The sequence below is a fragment of the Oncorhynchus kisutch genome, linkage group LG14 (assembly GCF_002021735.2).
Source record: "Oncorhynchus kisutch isolate 150728-3 linkage group LG14, Okis_V2, whole genome shotgun sequence".
Lineage (NCBI taxonomy): Eukaryota > Metazoa > Chordata > Actinopteri > Salmoniformes > Salmonidae > Oncorhynchus > Oncorhynchus kisutch.
The window spans coordinates 61,080,519-61,102,243 of NC_034187.2; the positions used below are offsets into that span (position 1 = coordinate 61,080,519).

Below are 21,725 nucleotides of genomic sequence, written 5' to 3' on the forward strand. Positions count from 1 at the left end.
GAAGATTAAAATTGGTTGATACCACCAAGCCCCAGTTGAAAACAAGGGGACTGTAATCGGCTGAAAATGTGTCTTTAGAATGATCAGAATTGGACACAAAGTTAATTGTGAATGGACCCAACCTAGCTTGACCATGGAGACAGGATATTAAGTGTATCAGCCCAAACCTAGGTCAACAACAAGAAAACAAGGTTGAGGTAAAATGTCTTCTGGTCATGAGAATCTTCCAGGGGTTACTTCCGGTTCCAGGGTATCTTTTTTTTTTTTTAGGTATGCACTCATTTCACGCCACTTCGATAAAGCTACGACCGGAAGTGATTTTCATAGCAGGTTAGGAGAGCTTTTTTGTTGTTGCTAACCCTAACTCTTATCCTACCCTTAACCTCAGTCTCCTTACCTGCTGCAAAAAAATAACATTCCAGTGGTAGCTTTATCAAAGTGGCGTGAAAAAAGTGTTTCTGTTTTTAGGTGGATAATGTTCCCTTACATTATGAATGAGTACTTATTGTACCTATCCTGACCTATGATATTTACATTTGAATTATTAAGCAGTTTTAACACGTGCAAACGAAGAGGCTTAAAACCCTACATTAGATTGGTAAATTAAACCCCCCTTAAAAATATGTTCGCTATTTTCATAGCTAACTGATATGTTAAATAATTTAAGCTTAATTATTAAGCTTACTGGTTTCTTCAGCATCTTGTCTATGATGTCATTATGTCGAATGGACCAGTGGTTGGCATAGAAACAGGGGCAGGTGTGTGTGGGGGGGGGGGGGGGGGGGCACTTTGATATTCAACTCAGGGAGACATGTTCAGTTACATGGAAAACATTGTTTCAGATATCTCTTATGAATATGCCTGTTGATTAGGGATAACTATGGGTCATTTTTCAACTATATATATATTTTTTTACAGATCATATCGAAGCTGTTCTATGCGAACATTGAATTGGAGCAGAGTAATACAAATATTGGTAACTTAAGTGTAGGCTATCACTGAAAGGGAGGCAATTCCTAGTATATACTATACATGTTTGCATGCGCGGTAAATATCATTTTAATTTAGAGTATGTAGACCTAATACAGCCAAAGCCTAGCATACATTAGTTCGTATTGAAACAAACATACCATCATTTATGAATATAAATAGGCTACACGTCATGGTTACTTGCTTTCACATGTAGGCTACACATGATCGAATAGTGTGTGGGATGATGAGAGGGTGTGGTAGGCAACATCTAAACAAAATGGATGTTAATACTTTCAAATTGTTTGAAATACGGATTAAGATAAATGATTCACTTGAGAACCACTATAGCACCAATAAGATAGACCGTGGCAAGGTGCGTGAATGGTCTATTTATGCCGAGGACCAAAAATGTTCGATTGGGGGGAGGGGATCCACGATGCTACGTGTGGTACCCACTGAGGTGGTACTTCTTGGTTCTCGCTTCACGCTTCCTCTTCAGTCCGTTGGGTTACGGGGAGCCTATCCACGTTTGAGCAGCAGCAGCAGCATCAAACGTACTGTCATCCTGTGGACACAATTCAAGCTGGGGATATAGTGAAAGCCAAATCATAATTACGGTGAGATGATGCTGTTACCTTTACTAAAATGAAACTCAACAAATTAGTTATAATTAGCCTACATAAGCCTAACGTTACCCCGTTGTTATCTGGATGTGCGTGTCCCAAAAGATCTTGCGCACGGGCCACGATTTAGGGTGTGAAAATCATCTTGCGTTTTATTGAAATGCAACCTATCTATTTATGCGTCGATTCAGACTCAAATTGTGGATATTTCTTATTGCCTATTTAACATGACAGTATCCTGTCTAACATTATATCCACATCATCCCGCAGCCCTGCGTAAAAATGCAGTCACGACAATGCCATATCTCTTCAAATAATACAGTTGGAACTGCGTTCGGTTTAAAAAAATATATATTTCCGAAAATAATATGTTGAATATTGAATTTAGATCAACAATTCTGCTAATTGCTTTAAGTCCGTTGTAAAAGACGCGCTGCTTTTGTTGTTAAATATTTAATTATTGGCTACCCCTAAATAAATTATATTACTAGCATACTATCTTAATTTTCGCAGTCGTATTGCCTTGTGTTTTGACAAATGTGTTATAATTTTGCAATTGTCCTTCACGAAGGCGATTCATCGTGATTGTGTTGGTGAGGGGGATGGTAAGGGGGGATTCCGTGTCGACTGAATGCCAACCGTCCGTAATGTTATTGGCAGACAATTTCTGACATAATAAACTTACATGTGTGACCTTGCAAAGATCTCAGATGGACCATCATATTGAGGTCGAATTAAAGCCGCGCTACTTTTGGCAAGCCAATACATGTGCATGCTTTGCCTCCATATGACGACCTTGTCTCAGATGGCGCCATTTGTTGCTAATGTTCAACGGGTTTACTATTTCCCTTAACAAAAACATATTTCCTTGACCATTAAAATAATCATGCCTGCACAACATAATTAGCATATATAGTGCCTGTAGATTTAGATTTTTTTGGCATGCAGAGGCGGCATGCAGAGGCGTCATGCCCAGTGGCACGTGTCCCCACAAGTTTGTAAAAAATATAATATTTTTTCTTATATTTTCTTCTCTGTAATACTACAAGCCACAGCAATTTTATGAAGTTGGCTTTAGCTAGCCCAGATAGGTTCCCAATCTCTCATAACTAGCTACCAAGAAGCCGTTGCAGGCTATATATCAAGTTGGAGTAGCTAGCTTGTCTATCTATTTTAGCTGGTATACCTGGTGGCAAGGTTGGTAGACTTTAGAAAAGCAAGAAATAACTAAATAAGACTCACATTCCTTTCAATCTTTTACCCAGGCCAACCAATGAACTTGTCAAGGGGACGTTGGACTGTTGGGACTGACAGTCACAGGGCCTCTGGTTCAGGTCATGGTCGGACTACCCCCCTGAATTTATCACCTTCATGTGAGAAGTGGGACGGCACCCCAGTGCAGCCATTAGGAGTGTTCTATGGTGTGAGGGAATCGCTAGGGTAAAGTACTGGGATGCCAGGAAAGCGGGGTTTGCATTTTAGGACCAATATGTGTTAAAGTGAGTCTTGTCCCCATCTCTGACCCCACATGTGCAACCGTGTGGACGTTACTGACTAAAATATAGTATATCTGATGTGTATATTTACAGCGACAGTGTTTTTCTAAATAGATGGATGTGTTGTCATTGCTGTACCCAGTTTCATCCTCACTCTTGCTGCTTTTGGCAGGCACCTCTTAGGCTAATGGGTCACCCAGTGGCTCTTTAATCATGTTGTCTACCACCCTGTTGTCAGGAAGGAATTCCCTAAAGAAGGCTCTCCCACTCACTATCTCTCCTCTCTCCCTCAAGTTCCATCTCCCCTTTTCTCAATGTATCTCTTCCATTCTGTCTGTGCATTGTATCATGTCCTGTCTCACTTCCTTTGCTTTCTTCCTCCCTCTAACTATCACTCTCTAGATGTTTCTCTCCCCTCCCATCTGCTCACAGTCTCGAACCTCCCAAAGCTTTGAAATCAATCTGATTCTCTGAACACAGTCTTGATGCAAAAAATTAATCCTCTCACTCCTGTACTATTGTTTTCCGTTCGTATAATCCCAACACCTGACATGAGAGGATTAATAATCCTCATTAACCATTTAAAGCAGGCACCGCTTTAAACACCCCAAAATGGCATTATAGGTAAAGAAGAGCATTAGAGCTTATCTCCAGTCCTTGTCAAAGATGAAGTGGACAGCTGTTTCAACAAAATACATATAGTTACTGGGTTTCAGCCTTGTACAATGGGCTTTTGGCATTTTGTTGTCAAGGAAAATGTGGCCACGTCCATAGATTGAGATAATAATGAATTGTAAAAAGCAGAAAGATAAAATGACAAGGACATACAGCCCATCCCCCTGGGCAGCCAGTTAAAAACATTGAATTTGAAGCTCAATTACAATTTGACCAACCCATTGATTCTGTAACAAATTTAAATTCTTGTACACATCTGTTCATCATTGTCTTACAAAATCCAATGCTATACTAATAAATGCTATATTTATTTGTTTCACATTTAGAGAAAGAGACCATTGCACGTTTACCGCTGTGATAGGCAGACATACTGTAGATAAAAGGCTCCCAAATAATATTGTTATCGGTGATGTTGATTGTATCAAAATATTCCCACCTTCTCTAATGGTGGCCACTATTTTAAATCTGACTTTGGGGAACAGGAAACTGTATCTCAGCATATATACAGTGCATTCCAAAGTATTCAGACCCCTTGATTTTTTCCACATTTTGTTACCTTACAGCCATATTCTAAAATGGATTCAATTGTTTTTTTTCCCTCATCAATCTACACACAATACCCCATAAAAACAGGTTTTTAGACATGTTTACAAATGTATTAAAAATACACAACTGAAATATTACATTTACATAAGTATTCAGACCCTGTATTCAGACCCTTTACTCAATACTTTGCACCTTTGGCAGCAATTACAGCCTTGAGTCTTCTTGGGTATGACGCTACAAGCTCGGCACACCTGTATTTGGGGAGTTTCTCCCATTTTTCTCAAGCTCTGTCAGGTTGGATGGGGAGCGTTGCTGCACAGCTATTTTCAGGTCTCTCCAGAGATGTTCGGTTGGGTTCAAGTCCGAGCTCTGGCTGGCCCACTCAAGGACATTCAGAGACTTGTCGCAATGCCGCTTCTGCGTTGCCTTGGCTATGAGCTTGGGGATGTTGTCCTGTTGGAAGGTGAACCTTCGCCCCAGTCTGAGGTCCTGAGCGCCCTGCAGCAGGTTTTCATCAAGGATCTCTCTGTACTTTAATCCGTTCATCTTTCCCTCGATCCTAACTAGTCTCCCAGTCCCTACCGCTGAATAACATCCCCACAGCATGATTCTGCCACCACCATGCTTCACCGAAGGGATGGTGCCAGGTTTCCTCCAGACGTGACACTTGGCATTCAGGCCAAATAGTTCAATCTTGGTTTCATCAGACCAGAGAATCTTGTTTATCATGTTCTGAGTCCTTTAGGTGCCTTTTGGCAAACTCCAAGAGGGCTGTCATGTGCCTTTTACTGAGGTGTGGCTTTTGTCTGGCCACTCTACCATAAAGGCCTAATTGGTGGAGTGCTGCAGAGATGGTTGTCCTTCTGGAAGGTTCTCCCATCTCCACAGAGGAATTCTGGAACTCTGTCAGAGTGACCATCGGGTTCTTGGTCAACTCCCTGACCAAGGTTCTTCTCCCCAGATTGCTCAGTTTGGCTGGGCTGCCAGCTCTAGGAAGAGTCTTGGTGGTTCCAAACTTCTTCCATTTAAGAATAATGGCGGCCACTTTGTTCTTTGGTATCTTCAATGCTGTAGACATTTTTTGGTACGCTTCCCCAGATCTGCTCTCGAGTGGCGCAGCTGTCTAAGGCACTGCATCTCAGTGGTAGAGGTGTCACTACAGACACCCTGGTAAGAATCCAGGCTGTATCACAACCGGCCGTGATTGGGAGTCCCATAGGGTGGCGCACAATTGGCTCAGTGTCGTCCAGTGTAGGCCATCATTGTAAATAAGAATTTGTTGTTAACTGACTTTCCTAGTTAAATAAAGGTCTCTAAATCATGTCTCTGAGCTCTACAGACAATTCCTTAGACCTCATGGCTTGGTTTTTGCTCTGACATGCACTGTCAACTGTGGGACCTTATATAGACAGGTGTGTGCCTTTCCAAATCATGTCCGACCAATTGAATTTACCAAAGTTGGACTCTAATCATGTTGTAGAAACATCTCAAGGATGATCAATGGAAACAGGATGCACCTGAGCTCAATTTAGAGTTTAATAGCAAGGGTCTGAATACTTATGTAAATAAGGTATTCATTTTTTAAAATTTGAATACATTTGCAAACATTTATAATTAAAAAAAAAACATTTTCTCTTTGTCATTATGGAGAATTGTGTGTAGATTGATGAAAATATATATACACTACTGTTCAGAAGTTTGGGGTCACTTAGAAATGTTCTTGTTTTTGAAAGAATAGCACATTTTTTGTCTATTAAAATAACATCAAATTGATCAGAAATACAGTGTAGACATTGTTAATGTTTTAAATGACTATTGTAGCTGGAAACTGCTGATTTTTAATGGAATATATCCATTATATAGCCTCCTGTGTTCCAATGGCACGTTCTGTTAGCTAATCCAAGTTTATCATTTTAAAAGGCTAATTGATCAATAAAAAAACCTTTTGAAATGATGTTAGCACAGCTGCAAACTGTGAACAGGCGACTCCGGAATGCTGGCATTCTAGGCAGAGTTGCAAAGAAAAAGCCATATCTCAGACTGGCCAATAAAAATAAAAGATTAAGATGGGCAAAAGAACACAGACACTGGACAGAGGAACTCTGCCCAGAAGGCCAGCATCCCGGAGTCACCTCTTCACTAAGCGTTATCCACATTTTACAGGCTTTTTACTTCCAGTATGGTCGATTCTGCATCTTAACATGTGAGAAAGGCCATTTTCAAATAAAGCAGTATAAGTCAAAAGCAACATTGTTTGTGCATTGCAATAATACACACTTGGATTCATACTCTTAATTTATATTATTTCAAATGTCCTTTCCATATGTTTGAAAAAATATTGCTTTTGACTTATCCATGAATCCACAGTCCACTAGGAATTGCTGCTACCCTTCTCAGTATGTCCCTGCTATAGTTTCCCTGGTGTTGAGTGGTTATCAGATGGACACCAGACACAATATGTCAACAGGAGAACAGTAAGCCATTCCTAATCAGTTCAGAGAGTGCAAATTGAGATAAGATGCTGCTTGGCAACTGCTTAGAAATACTCTCCCCCTAGCAACAGTAACAGGCTTACTCATTTATTGAGCATTATAGAGATGGAATGGTACTTAAAGGGGCAATCTGGGATTTGCAAAACAACAAATTGCAACCCACCACTTGTTTTGATAAAGAGCTGAGGGATGGAGCTATGGATGCAAGGACTCCATTCGATCACAATTATGGTTTCAAACATGTTTTAAACTATACGGTATTTGTTTACAATTATATTGACCCCGACCCTGATTCTGAAGTATGGTCCATGTGACTGACAATGTGTTTGCGCTTTCCCTCTGTAGAGGAGCTGTCCATCACAAAGCGGGCCCTGTGATCCAATCCAGCTCAACTCTCCGCCACCCTGTTGAGGGTAAACTGGAACGCTACCTGACAGAAACGCTCCCCAGAGATTCCTGAGTTCACAACCTACTTTTCAGGTGATAAACCCCTGCCTTTGAGATTCCTCAACACTTCAATAATGGAGGACGGCTATCAGAACAAGACAGCCTTCATAAAGGGCGCCAAAGACATTGCCAAGGAGGTCAAACGCCAGGCGGCCAAGAAAGTGGGCCGTGGTGTGGACAAGATGACCGACGAGTACAGCAAACGCTCCTACGCCCGCTTTGAGGAAAACGACGACGATGACTACCCTGTAGTGCCTGGGGGGCAGGACGGCGGTTACTACCGGGGCGACAGCCAGGCAGCCAATGACGAGGAAGGTGGACACAGCGACTCCACAGAAGGTCACGACGAAGACGACGAGATCTACGAGGGCGAGTACCAGGGCATTCCCCGCGCTGACTCGAGCAAGGCTGCTGACGGCCTAGCAGGGGGAGATGGGCAGCAGTTCAGGGACATGGCACAGTTTGAGGGGGAACGGCGGAAGGACCAAGAAGAGCTAGCCCAGCAGTACGAGACCATCCTGCAGGAGTGTGGCCATGGAAAGTTCCAGTGGACCCTCTACTTTGTGCTGGGGCTGGCGCTCATGGCAGACGGTGTGGAGATCTTCGTAGTGGGCTTTGTGCTCCCCAGCGCCGAGAAAGATATGTGTCTGTCAGAGGAAAGCAAGGGCATGTTGGGTAAGTGTGACCCTTAAACTGTGTCTTTTTAACTGATTTGATTGATTTACATGCTAGGTAAGTGAACCCTTACCTTTTTTTGGAGCGTGTTGAATATGACATATGTATCGGTCCCATATGTCATATTTATCGGTCCCAATGCAAATTCAATTAAACCCTGTCGTTCTGCGGTAAAGCATGCTCTGCAGCTTGCTTTGATCGTGTCTTTCGGACACGTCTGTGTGTCTCCTGACATGTTCCTCCCTCTTCCTCTGACAGAGAGTTCAATCTCACATAAAAGGGAAAACATCTATAAATAGGCTCCTCCATCCCACACCTCCCCCTTTCACTGCCCTTGAGCTTTGTATGTGTGTGTGTGTGTGTGTGTCTGCCTGTTTGTGTGTCTGTGAGTGTATGACGGTGTGTGTGTGTGTGTATCTGCCTGTTTGTGTGTCTGTGAGTGTATGATGGTGTCTGCCCACACACACCTAACCGCAGGTTTACACAATGCAATTGGCAGATAGCACAAATGCAAATCTTTTGGGGGGGTACATTGCAAGACAGTCATTTATGTGAGTTGTGATAACAAAGTCTCAAGATGTGAGGGATTTACCGTAGAACTTGGAACCCAAACCGATCAGATTAGCATTCTTGCATCGTTATTTTGTTAATTGATTGCACCCAAATTGGCCATTTTAATATGTAGGATTCATGCAATATAAACGTTTGACCGTATTAATATATATGAATCCTATACATTTCAATGGCAATTTGGGTGCAATCAATTAGCATAACTTCAAAGAGGTCAAATGATATTTCAACAAAATAATGTTGCAGGAATGCTAATTTTATCTGTTTCTAACAACATAAACGATTTCAGAACAATCTGAGATGGGTGGGTGTCGAAATCCTCTTGTGCTTTTTGAGGTGAAACGACCCACGTGTTGTGCCCAAGGTTAGCAAATACAGCAGCTGTATGCGCAGGTCTGATTGAAACATGAATCTCTCTCATTGTCTCTCTCCGTCCTCTGCAGGTCTGATTGTTTATCTGGGAATGATGGTCGGGGCATTCGTGTGGGGTGGGCTCGCTGACCGGATCGGCCGACGGCAGTCCCTTCTCATCTGTCTCTCCATCAACAGTGTCTTCTCCTTCTTCTCCTCCTTTGTTCAGGGCTACAGCACCTTTCTCTTATGCAGACTACTTTCTGGTGTTGGGTAAGAAAACTGACGGATGGTGAATGAGTGACACACAGATGCAGGTGGGCTTAAGGGCGTTTTAATATTGTTGCAGTGCCTTCAGAAAGTAATCACACCCCTTGACTTTTTCCACATTTTTCTGTGTTACAGTCTGAATTGAAAATGGATTAAATTGAACTTTTTTGTCATCGGCCTACACACACTAGCCCATAATGTCAAAGTGGAATTATGTTTTTGGAATTTTTTACAAATGAATAAAAAATGAAAATTTGAAATGAAATGTATTCAACCCCTTTGTTATTGCAAGCCTAAATAAGTTCAGGAGTAAACATTTTCTTAACAAGTCACATAATAAGTTGCATGGACTCACTCTGTGTGCAATAATAGTGTTTAATAGTATTTATAAATGACTACCTCATCTCTGTACCCCACACATATAATTATCTGTAAGGTCCTTCAGTCGAGCAGTGAATTTCAAACACAGATTCAACCACAAAGACCAGGGAGGTTTTCCAATGACTTGCAAAGAAGGACACCTATTGGTAGATGGGTTAAAAAATAATAATAATAATATGTTGAATATCTCTTTGAGCATGGTGAAGTTATTACTTACACTTTGGATGGTGTATCAATACACCCTGTCACTACAAAGATACAGGTGTCCTTCCTAACTTAGTTGCCAAAGAGTTAGATAACCGCTCAGGAATTTCACCATGATACCAATCAATGATGACTTTAAAACAGTTACAGAGTTTAATGGCTGTGATAGGAGAAAACTGAGGATGGATCAACAACATTGTAGCTACTCCTCAATACTAACCTAAATGAAAGAGTGAAAATAAGGAAGCCTGTATAGATAAAATTATGTCAAAACATGCATCCTGTTTGCATTAAGGCATTAACGTAAAACTGCAAAAAATGTGGCAAAGAAATGAACTTTCTGTCCTGAATACAAAGCATTATGTTTGGGTCAAATCCAACACAACACATCACTGAGTACCACTCTTCATATTTTCAAGCATTGTGGTGGCTGCATCATGTTATTGGAATGCTTGTTATTTAGGATAAAGATAAACCGAATAGAGCTAAGCACAGGAAAAATCCTAGAAGAAAAACCTACTTCAGTTTGCTTTCCTACAGACACTGTGAGACAAATTCACCTTTCAGCAGATCAATAACCTAAAACACAAGGCCAAATATACAGTGGAGTTGCTTAACAAGATGACATTGAATATTCCTGAGTAATCTAGTTACAGTTTCGTCTTGAAAATCTATGGCAGTACTTGAAAATGGCTGTCTAGCAGTGATCAACAACCAACTTGACAGAGCTTGAAGAATTGTAAAATGAGTAATGTGCAAATATTTTACAATCCAGGTTTGCAAAGCTCTTAGAGACTTACCCAGAAAGACTACTATGAGCTGTAATCACTTCCAAAGGTGATTCTAACATGTATCGACTCAGGGGTGTGAATACTTATGTAAATGAGATATTTTGTATTTAATTTTCCCCAAATTTGCAAAAATGTCTAAAAACATGTTTTCACTTTGTCATTATAGGGTACTGTGTGTTGATGGTTGAGAAAAAATATATATTTGAATTCAGGCTGCAACACAACACAATGTGGAATAATTCAAGGTGTATGAATACTTTCTGAAGGCACTGTTAATAATTAGGAGAGTTAGATTTTCTTGGCTTTAATGCTAAGAATGACCTTTCATCCCAATAGCACCATCTCGGAAGCTTTGTAGCACTCCTACCAACAAATATGATCTTCAAGTTTGATTTCATTTAACCTCCAGTGGTTTGTTTCTCCATGCTAATCCTTTCAGGATCGGTGGTTCCATCCCCATTGTGTTCTCCTACTACTCAGAGTTTCTGGCCCAGGAGAAACGTGGGGAGCACCTCAGTTGGCTCTGCATGTTCTGGATGATTGGTGGCATCTATGCCTCAGCTATGGCATGGGCCATCATCCCACACTATGGTGAGTAGCCTATGGCGGGAATTCAATCATCACGGATATGGCCCCAAAAGCGCTCAAAATGCCTTACCACAAAGTTGTATCTAGTGATTACGCAGGGATACAGTTTGTGCTTCGTCCCATTTCTCTCTCTGCTTCCTCTCCTCCCAGGCTGGAGTTTCCAGATGGGCTCTGCGTACCAGTTCCACAGCTGGCGTGTGTTCGTCCTGGTGTGTGCATTTCCCTCTGTTGCGGCTATTGCTTCTCTCACCACCATGCCAGAAAGCCCTCGCTTCTTCTTAGAGGTAAGCAAGTGTCGCTTTCTCACAAGTCCATATAGAAGCAGTTTACCCAAGTCCAATTCTGACCTCAATAATTTGATGCCTAATATATCATTACCTGAGTTGGCTATTGAACAGCAGTAAATATAGGCAGATCATACCTTTAAAGGCACAATCTGGGATATTGTTAATTTAGTATTTTAAATTCTTTAGATTTACAGTGCATTCGGAAGGTATTCAGACCCCTTTTCTTTATTCAGACTGTTTCCACATTTTGTTACGCTACAGCCTTATTCTAAAATGGATTCAATATTTTTTATTTTACTAGGCAAGTCAGTTAAGAACAAATTCTTATTTTCAATGACGGCCTAGGAACAGTGGGTTAACTGCCTGTTCAGGGGCAGAACGGCAGATTTGTACCTTGTCAGCTCGGGGATTCGAATTTGCAACCTTTCGGTTACTAGTCCAACGCTCTAACCACTAGGCTACCTCATCAATCTACACACAATACCCCATAATGACAAAGCAAAAACAGATTTATAGACATTTTTGCAAATGTATTAAAATTTAAAAAACAGAAATACCTTATTTACATGAGTATTCAGACCCTTTGCTATGAGAAATGAACTTTCTTTCCTGAACACAAAGCGTTATGTTTGGGGCAAATCCAACACATCACTAAGTACCACTCTTCATATTTTTAAGTATTGTGGTGGCTGCGTCATGTTATTGGAATGCTTGTTATTTAGGATAAAGATAAACCGAATAGAGCTAAGCACAGGAAAAATCCTAGAGGAAAACCTGCTTCAGTGTGCTTTCCTACAGACACTGAGACAAATTCACCTTTCAGCAGGACAACCTAAAACAAGGCCAATTGCTTACCAAGATGACATTGAATAAGTATGATGATCCTGAGTGATCTAGTTACAGTTTCGTCTTGAAAATCTATGGCAGTACTTGAGCTTGAATAAACAGAGGAGCTCTAGAGTTTCTCTGTGGAGATGGGAGAACCTTCCAGAAAGACAACCATCTCTGCAGCAGTCCACTAATCAGGCCTTTATGGTGGAGTGGCCAGAAGGAAGTCACTTCTCAGTAAAAGGCACGACAGGTCACTTGGAGTTTGCCAAAAGGCACCTAAAGGACTCTCAGACCATGAGAAACAAGATTCTCTGGTCTGATGGAAACCAATATTGAACTCTTTGGCCTGAATGCTCTAGAGTGCTCAGGACCTCAGACTGGGGCAAAGGTTCACCTTCACACAGCCAAGACAATGCAGGAGTGGCTTCGGGACAAGTGTCTGAATGTCCTTGAGTGGCCCAGCCAGAGCCCAGACTTGGGCCCAATCAAACATCTCTGGAGAGACCTGAAAATAACTGTGCAGCGATGCTCCCCATCCAACCTGACAGAGCTTAAGGATCGGCATAGAAGAATGGGAGAAACTCCCCAAATACAGGTGTGCCAAGCTTGTAGCGTCATACCCAAGAAGACTCAAGGCTGTAATCACTGCCAAAGGTGCTTCAAAAAAGTACTGAGTAAAGTGTCTGAACAGTTACGTAAATTCGAATGATTGTACATTTGTTTTGCAAACATTTCTGTAAACCTGTTTTTGCTTAGTCATTATGGGGTATTATTTGTAGATTGATGAGGGAAAAAACGATGGAATCCATTTTAGAATAAGGTAACAACATGTGGAAAAGTCAAGAGGTCTGAATACTTTCTGAATGCATTGTCCACATTGATTTTTGAGCTTCGCACTACTTACTCTACTAGCATATCCCAAAATATAAGGTTTTATTCCAAATTCATGGAAGTGATATGAAGGCACATTACAGTAAACCCTTAGATACTTCACACAGACATGATGTTTCACAATACTCGTGATGTGTTTCAACTGTGCGTGTTTTTGATGAACTATGCGATCATTTCCCAACAGAACGGCAAACACGACGAAGGCTGGATGATTCTGAAACAAGTTCACGACACCAACATGAGAGCAAAGGGGCACCCAGAGAAGGTGTTTTCTGTGAGTATGTCTGAGACAAATATGTAAAGTCTTTGAATTGAAAGGTTCTTCTGCAGAAAGGGTTTATGAAGTTGTATTGTCCTGTCCTAGCTGTTTATTTCTGTGTAACCTCGTCCCCAGGCTGGAAGTATCTGATGAGACTATTACTTGTTTACTGCATATGCTAGACCTGCTATTATTTGGTTCATTTTTTTACCACTCCAAACGGGAATTTCCCTCACAGGAAAATGGAGTTGTTCTAATCTAATCTGACCTAATGTATACATGTACTGCATACAGATGAGTTGAAAATGGAAGGTATTGTTTCCCCAGGTCACCACCATCAAGACTGTAAAGCAGATGGATGAGCTGGTGGACATGGGTGGAGACATATCAACTTTGCGACGCTATAAATTGAAGCTGACCAGCCTATTCCACCAGGTAAGCGTCATGTTTAAGATCCTATACAGGTATGAAAATATGATGCGTTTATGTGTATATATTTTATATTTCACACAGTATATGTTCATTTACTGTATGAGACTGCATAGATTATGTACGCTACTCAGCAGGCGTTTTATCCGAAACGACCAAAGCCCAATTTATGCTAAGTGGGTTTTATAGTGTGTTTTTGTGTTTTTAAACCGACTCAGCTGTAAAAACCTAGGTGCATATCTTAGTACTTTTCTGTGGGTTGCTATAGGTGCGGAGTAACTTCTTGGCCATCTTCAATCCAGAGTACAGAAGGACCACCTTCATGATGATGGCTGTCTGGTTTACCATGTCGTTCAGGTAGCAGAACCAGGGCCATGACCTTAGTTGTTATCAGCGGCCTGTGCACAAACCGGTTATTTTCTGATCAATCAGAAAGCTCAAGAAATGTTTTATCATATCAAATCTAAAAAGGTTCTAAAAGATCATGTCTCCTGCCATCTTAACAGGCCGGCCATTGAGGTTCATACTTATCTCAACTGATTTCAACATAGTGAAAAATGAAGAAACGTAATCATGTTTATTTGGTTGAACCACTTTTGTATTTTACTTCTCCCCCAGCTACTATGGGCTGACAGTGTGGTTCCCTGACATGATCAAGTACATCCAGAAGCAGGAATATGCCTCGCGCACCAAGTTCTTCACCAAGGAGCGAGTGGAGCATGTCACTTTTAACTTCACCTTGGAGAACCAGGTGCACCGCCAAGGACAGTACTTCAACGACAAGTCAGTCCTCATGATATTACACAGAACTTTGTGAATTTGCAATATGCCTTTCTGTATCTAATCAGGAATGGTTAACTGAGCTGGCCTTAGTTTCACAACTATGCAATGGACACTAATTGGTAGTCGACTCTAATACAGCTGGGCCGTTAAATACAAGGTCTTTCTAACTTTACCATTGTCCGCAAGGTTCATCAACCTTAAGATGAAGTCCATGGTGTTTGAAGACTCGGTGTTTGAGGAGTGCTACTTCGAGGACATCACCTCCAGCAGAAGCTTCTTCAGAAACTGCACCTTTATCGCAACTCTCTTTTACAATACAGGTAAAGTCTCTCCCAAAACAAGAAGCATAAAACGATATAGAGTAGAGCTTAGAATATTGCCTTGCATTGAACTGGGCAGTATCCTACCCGTGGCCCCTTCTTGACACCTCTCTTGCTTTCAATTCTCTTGTCAGACTTGTTCCAGAACAGAATCATCAACAGCAAACTTGTAAACAGCACCTTCCTACACAACAAGGAAGGCTGTCTGTTGGACTTCACTGATGACAACAACGCCTACATGATCTACTTTGTCAGTTTCCTGGGCACATTGGCCGTGTTGCCCGGCAACATTGTGTCAGCCCTGCTGATGGACAAAATTGGACGTCTGAGGATGTTGGGTATGTCACGCCTTCATGAATGTGTTATTAATGCTTTATACAACATTCAAAGAATAGGTGCTTCTTGTGAGATTATACATCTGATGATACCATGAACCATGCAGGCTTTACTATACCACAGTATTTCATGATTGGCCTACTACAGAAAGAGCCCTTATCTTTTTTTTTTTTTTTCTCTCTCTTTCTCTTCGCCCTCAATCTCTTTTCCTACACAGCGGGATCAAGTGTCATATCTTGTGTCAGCTGTTTCTTCCTGTCATTCGGCAGTACCGAGTCGGGAATGATTGCCCTCTTATGTCTCTTCGGCGGCATCAGCATAGCTTCCTGGAATGCCCTGGATGTGTTGACTGTGGAACTGTACCCCTCGGATAAAAGGCAAGCGCACCTACCTCACATTTTTTAAGTGTTTACAGCTCCTTCTTGCACAGTGAATAAAGGGGTATTTTATGCAGTTGGATTTATTGAAAACATATTTAAGTTTTCATGTTAAGTTCTGAGAAGTTACTCTGCCAATTTCCATTATCTTCTCTTTTTTAGGACAACTGCATTTGGCTTCTTAAATGCCCTTTGCAAGCTGGCTGCTGTCCTCGGCATAAGCATCTTCCAGTCCTTCGTAGGCATCACCAAGGCTGTGCCCATCTTGTTCGCTGCGGGCGCACTCGCAGCCGGCAGTTTCCTGGCTCTAAAGCTGCCTGAAACACGGGGCCAGGTGCTGCAGTAGCACAATTCACCACCAGAAGGCAGATGAGTGTAGCTGCAGTGGCCACATTGCAACCAGGGCCCGACCAACCATACAATCTCAGCCCATTAAACACCAAAAAACTGACTGTCATCAACAGTATCACAACAGTCCCAGATTACTGAGAAAAAAATGAGGATAGCATCGTACTTAAAATGCTGATGTAACCCATTTAGCCTGCACAGACTAGCTAACATCTTCACCACAGCATAAAATAGCACATTGGGTTTTCTTTCTAAGAGATCCTACAGGTTAGACGGAATGAAATCCTGCCAACACAGATACAAATTTATAACCCACTGCCAAAGGATGCAAAGATACTGCTTGATAGCTGCAATGCTTAATGGGGATAAATTGATCATAGATACTTCCCAACAAAAGAGATCAAACATCTATACACCCTCAATTCATCCTAGCATCCATAGCTGACCATCATGCCATTCAAAAAGGTTACAGATGCCCTCCAATAGATAGCTTTCACTGTAACTTAGCTTCCTGCTGAAAAAGCGGAGCTCAAATGAATACTTGAATATTAAATTGATGTTTTTCAGCTTTGGCTGATTATAATAGTGGTGAATCATACTTCAAAGCTTCTTGTCCTTTGTAATCTGAATGGACTTGATGAGTGAAAGCCGTATGATAGAAGCCCATTAGTTGATCAGCCTATTGCTTGCATCTAATATCCTCTGTCCTTTAGGATCTGTGGGGAAGAAATGACAGGATCATTGTCATTTAAATCTCTTATTGGCTTCCTCTGAAAGAGAATATTACAAACAATATTTCCCTTACCAGGTGACATGCACCAAGCTCCCTGCTTCAAAATAATGATATATATTATTTGTTCAAAGTTGGCATTGATACTAGTTATTTTATCATATAGAAAACAGACTACATGTGTGTTGAAGGTATATTGTAAGTATAGAAATAATGACATGACCAATAACTGGTCAATATTTTAGTTTATTTATTGATGGCAATTTGAAGGGATCGTTTTTAGTTTTATATTTGTATTTATTATGGATCCCCATGCACACTAAACAATTACTGTATTTGTTGTTCTGCATCAGATTTACTTCAAGCAGTGAAATACTGCATATGTCTAAATCATTTTATGTTGTGTATGTATGAGGGAGATGGTGAAAGAGTTACATCATATGTATCCTGTATGGTTTTGTAATTGGTTCTATGAGACCTCTGGGGCACTCATTCATGTACATTGATCTACATTGATAAAGTGCATCATTAGGATCCTGTAAAGATATTGGAACGCCAGACAAAGACGAGTAAATACGATGACAACCTATTTAACACATCAGTGGAGATATCCGTTCATTTTTGAAAATCTCTGATATTTTTACTTTAAAAGAACGAATACATCAATGAGCCCAGGATTACAACTCATGTTTCCTGCTTATCACATAGTGGTCTTATGCTCTCTGCATCAGCATTCCATTTAGCTAAGGCCAACATGTGCCCCGTTCTCTGCTGTCTATTAAGGCATACAGAATATTATACCTAGGAGGACCGAAGTCGGCCTGCTCATTCGCCAAGCAATGCAGTATTAATGAAGCACAAATGAATCCATATACACTGTTACGAAGCACATTATCCTTCAGTCCTTCGGCTCATGTGAATATAGCAACTAGTCACTCACAGATTCATTTGAAGGGCTCAATTAAATGCAAACTGTATTTTTTCCCCCACCGTAATATAAACACTATTTTCCCTGTGATAAGAAATGTACAAATGTACTTATTCAGAGCGACTTACAATGTACAATGTACAAAAAAAAATCCCTTCAGAGGGAGGGCATGTACGTTGGCAAGGCAGGCTTGGTTGAATCTGGCCCTTTGTTGATTATTATGTGCTTACTTGTCACCATGTCCACGCCATCCCTTTTAATCTTTGTGTCACAAGTGTGGTGACAATCAGTGAGAGAGCTGATCTCTCCATTGCTCAGCTGTAGTGTGAGTGGTGATATCTGACTGCAGGGAGATTGGGCCTGTGGGATTTCTCTGTTGCTGTGTGCTTGGTACAAGAGCAGTGTCTGATGTGGTATTGGAATTATTTCTACAAATCGGATCTCTTTAGTGTTGCGTATGTCTGTATGTGACATCTATTGTTATTTGTGTGTGCACATAACTGACACATTTGTTCTAGACCTAGTGTGTTTGAGTGAGTTTGCGAAAGATACGTGTAAAACAATGTGTGTCGATTGAATTTGTGATCTCTGTTGTGCTCTCTTTGTGTGAGTGCGGTGCATGTGTGAGTGTGTGTGCCAAATATTTTTCTACTTCTGTTCTGGTGTTTTCATCCCTAAGAACGAGCACAGGTCAATAGGGGCCATTATAACATATCTATGAACTAAAAGACTAATGCAATAGATATCTAGATCAATGTGATGTTCTTTATAGTTGTCAGCCTTGGGCGCTCTTTTGCTGATTAGGCCTCCGCCAAACAAATGTTTTCCTCTGAAAAGCGGTATTTTGTCTCTGTGATTGCCTGACAGGTTGCATGGTAATCTTGAGAAAAGCACATGACATTTGTACAAAGCAAATTCAAATGACATGTGTTACCAATTGCAGAGTGGTTTTGGGGAGTGTCAAAATCCCAGCCATTATCCCATTAGATGCGTGTAGTTTCAGGATAAGAATCTGGACTTGTCTAGTTTTAGACCCATCAACCTTTCAACTTTTCTCTGTTCATATCTCTCTAAGATCAAAGGTCCCTGTGGCAGGCTTGTCAAAGTAGCCTTCCCAATAAGCAGGATGTTAAAGCATGCTTGTAGTGTCTGATCTCTCTGGCTGTTCGTATGCCTGGTCTGTTTGTCCAAAGCAGGAGCTGCTTTTTGTATTGCTGTCGTATGGTGACACTTTGGGTCTTTATGTACAGTATCAGTTCTACGACCGCTTTTGGTCAGAGTGGGATGACTTGGTGCAAGTTTTGTCTGTGTTTTTTTAAAGTATGCCGTTGTTGGTAAGTCTTTGGTGATCCTGTTAAATAGTTGTACTTCTCTCTGCTTTCAGTGGGGGTTAAAGTTCAAGGAGAAAAGAAATCAAAGCAATAAAAGGGATATCTTTCGCCCTTTCCTAGTGAACAGGCACAAGAATAGATGGGTTTCCAAAAGTAAGTATTTCAAAATGGCCACCATGTTCTCGTCAAAAGAGCGCCCTCAGTAAATTAAAGCTCATGTCCACTTAGATGAAACTGCCGTTTTTTAATGTGACTTAAAAATCAACGTGCTATCATTGTACTGTGTGTAGAAACTGTAGACGTTTGTACGTATAAAATATGTGGACAAAAAAAAGATCAAGGAAAACACTTTGACAAGACTGTCAACATGACGGAACACTATTGTATGTTGTCTTTGTTTTGTAAATGACATTTAAGAAAAAACGTGAATAAATTCTTCAGTAATCACTCCCATGGGATGTTGAGAATATTTTACAGTGATGCTGACCAGGTGCTGGATGTGTTTATTTTATGTGAGAATTGTTACCTATGGGATTCAAAATTGTGGGCCATTTGTCTATCCAGTTCTATGAAGAAAATAATAAACTACTATAGACATAAAAACAAAGTCCTTTCCCTGTTTTGTGATAAGGAAATTGTGTACGTGTGTGTGTGTGTCGCCGTAGGAATCAACCATGCTGAATGCTGCTCTAAAATGTGTAACAAACACAAGGCCGTCCTTAACTGTAAGGCCACAGACTCACTGTTATATGTTTGTCTAGAAGGCCATTTTAGGTTCCGCTGCCAAAATATCGAAGCGCTTAACGTACCCAACAGAGTCATGGAAATGACCGTCTAAGATCAATGAACTGTATTTTATATATTGTTCCCAACACAGTGCTTTTAGCTGTGCTGCCCCATCATATTGTTTTGTAGAAGGGTTTACAACTCGGATCATTTTATTCTGATTGATGATTTTAAATCCCAGATTGGAGGGATGTGCTGACCACAGATTGTACATGTTTTTAAACCTGCTCTCTTATGCACTTTGCACTGTTTTAACTTCCATTCATTGTTATTTTTAGGTTGTGTCTCATATGTAACTAACTATAAGTGTGCTGCTTGCTTGAGCTCGTATGAAAATGAGAATCTCAATGTGACTTTTCTGCATAAATAAATGATTATTCGTAATATTATTTTTAACACATTCTTGTCATCGTGAAGTGTTTACACTGCGTAATTTTAATTTAATCAGACGCGTTCTCTGCAGCAATAATCACTCACATTTTGAGAACTACTGTGCGACATGCTGGGACAAGGATTATATTCATAGAATTCGGTATAATACTGAATCTACGATTACAGAATTATTCAACAGAAAAACAAACAACCAGTACACAGTACTGTATGTCCTGAGAAAATGAGTCATTAACTTGTGAACCAATATGTGTTTTCACATCCCATTAACTATGTCCAGTTGGTGCTCCCCTCCCCTTTCATAATCACCCCCTAGCTAATTGAGGGTCTTCATAAGTAATAATATAACATTTCCTGCTCCCTCCGGTCCCTCTTGTATGCATTGGTAAAAAGCTGTTGATAGTGGTGCAGGATGTTGCAATAGTTGTATAGACTGAGCCAGGCCTTGAGCTATTCTGAGTCATGAGGACTGAGGCCAGTGTTGACATTATGATGATAGAGGGTTATTAGCTGCGCGTTATGAGGGAGGAGAGAAGAAGAGAGGCTGAGTATTGTCCAGATGTTCAGCCTTATTGTGACAATGACAACACACATCATATCAGAGGTTCTTTTACTCCTCCTCATCTCTCTCTGTGGCGCGCGTGTGCGCGCGTGCGCGCACACACACACACACTATTTGCCTCTCTCTTTCTCTCCCTGTTCTGAGTGCAGCTCCCCCTCACATGGGGCTCCCGAGTGGAGCTGCAGTCTAAGGCACTGCATCTCAGTGCAAGAGGCGTCACTACAGTCCCTGGTTTGAATCCAGGCTCTATCACATCCGGCCGTGATTGGGAGTCCCATAGGGCGGCACAAAATGGCCCTGCGCTGGCCGGGGTAGGCTGTCATTGTAAATAAGAATTTGCTTTTAACTGACTTGCCTAGTTAAATAAAGGTCAAATAAATAAATTTAAAAAAAAAAATATATATATATATATATATATATGACTGTGGCTAAGGGTTCAATCCCAGCACCTAGCTGTGTGATTGGTACATTCCTAGCTCCTAGCTGTGTGCTTGGTACATTCCTAGCTGTGTGATTGGTACATTCCTAGCTGTGTGATTGGTACATTCCTAGCTCCTAGCTGTGTGATTGGTACATTCCTAGCTGTGTGATTGGTACATTCCTAGCTGTGTGATTGGTACATTCTTAGCTCCTAGCTGTGTGATTGGTACATTCCCAGCTCCTAGCTGTGTGATTGGTACATTCCCAGCTCCTAGCCGTGTGATTGGTACATTCCTAGCTCCTAGCTGTGTGATTGGTACATTCCTAGCTCCTAGCTGTGTGATTGGTACATTCCTAGCTCCTAGCTGTGTGATTGGTACATTCCCAGCTCCTAGCTGTGTGATTGGTACATTCCCAGCTCCTAGCCGTGTGATTGGTACATTCCCAGCTCCTAGCCGTGTGATTGGTACATTCCTAGCTCCTAGCCGTGTGATTGGTACATTCCCAGCTCCTAGCCATGTGATTGGTACATTCCCAGCTCCTAGCCATGTGATTGGTACATTCCCAGCTCCTAGCCATTTGATTGGTCCAGCTCCAAGCCATGCTGAAGCCTCTCAGTCTGCACAGCCAGACCAG

At 41.2% G+C, this 21,725-nt stretch overlaps 1 protein-coding gene across 2 annotated transcripts; it reads left to right on the forward strand.

Annotated features, from left to right (window-relative positions):
- Positions 1–1,304: 1,304 nt before the first annotated feature.
- On the forward strand, positions 1,305–19,534 carry LOC109903540 (synaptic vesicle glycoprotein 2A). Of its 2 annotated transcripts, XM_031788698.1 has the most exons (14): positions 1,305–1,589; positions 2,861–3,035; positions 7,150–7,926; positions 8,940–9,120; positions 10,933–11,084; positions 11,232–11,365; positions 13,275–13,364; positions 13,677–13,784; positions 14,047–14,135; positions 14,397–14,561; positions 14,748–14,881; positions 15,016–15,219; positions 15,435–15,594; positions 15,757–19,534. In XM_031788698.1, exons 3-14 carry the CDS (start codon positions 7,326–7,328, stop codon positions 15,938–15,940), a joined length of 2,202 nt encoding a protein of 733 aa, XP_031644558.1. In that variant the 5' UTR covers positions 1,305–1,589; positions 2,861–3,035; positions 7,150–7,325; the 3' UTR covers positions 15,941–19,534. The 2 variants fall into 2 exon arrangements, with proteins under 2 accessions (XP_031644558.1, XP_020355900.1); XM_020500311.2 differs by lacking the exon at positions 2,861–3,035.
- Positions 19,535–21,725: the final 2,191 nt, after the last annotated feature.

Excerpts from the sequence above, each read along its gene's own strand:
- LOC109903540 (XM_031788698.1), top strand. The coding sequence starts at position 7,326 with ATGGAGGACGGCTATCAGAACAAGACAGCCTTCATAAAGGGCGCCAAA. Across the intron at positions 14,882-15,015 it reads AACTCTCTTTTACAATACAG|ACTTGTTCCAGAACAGAATC; the intron begins GTAAAGTCTCTC and ends TTCTCTTGTCAG. Across the intron at positions 15,220-15,434 it reads TGGACGTCTGAGGATGTTGG|CGGGATCAAGTGTCATATCT; the intron begins GTATGTCACGCC and ends TTTCCTACACAG.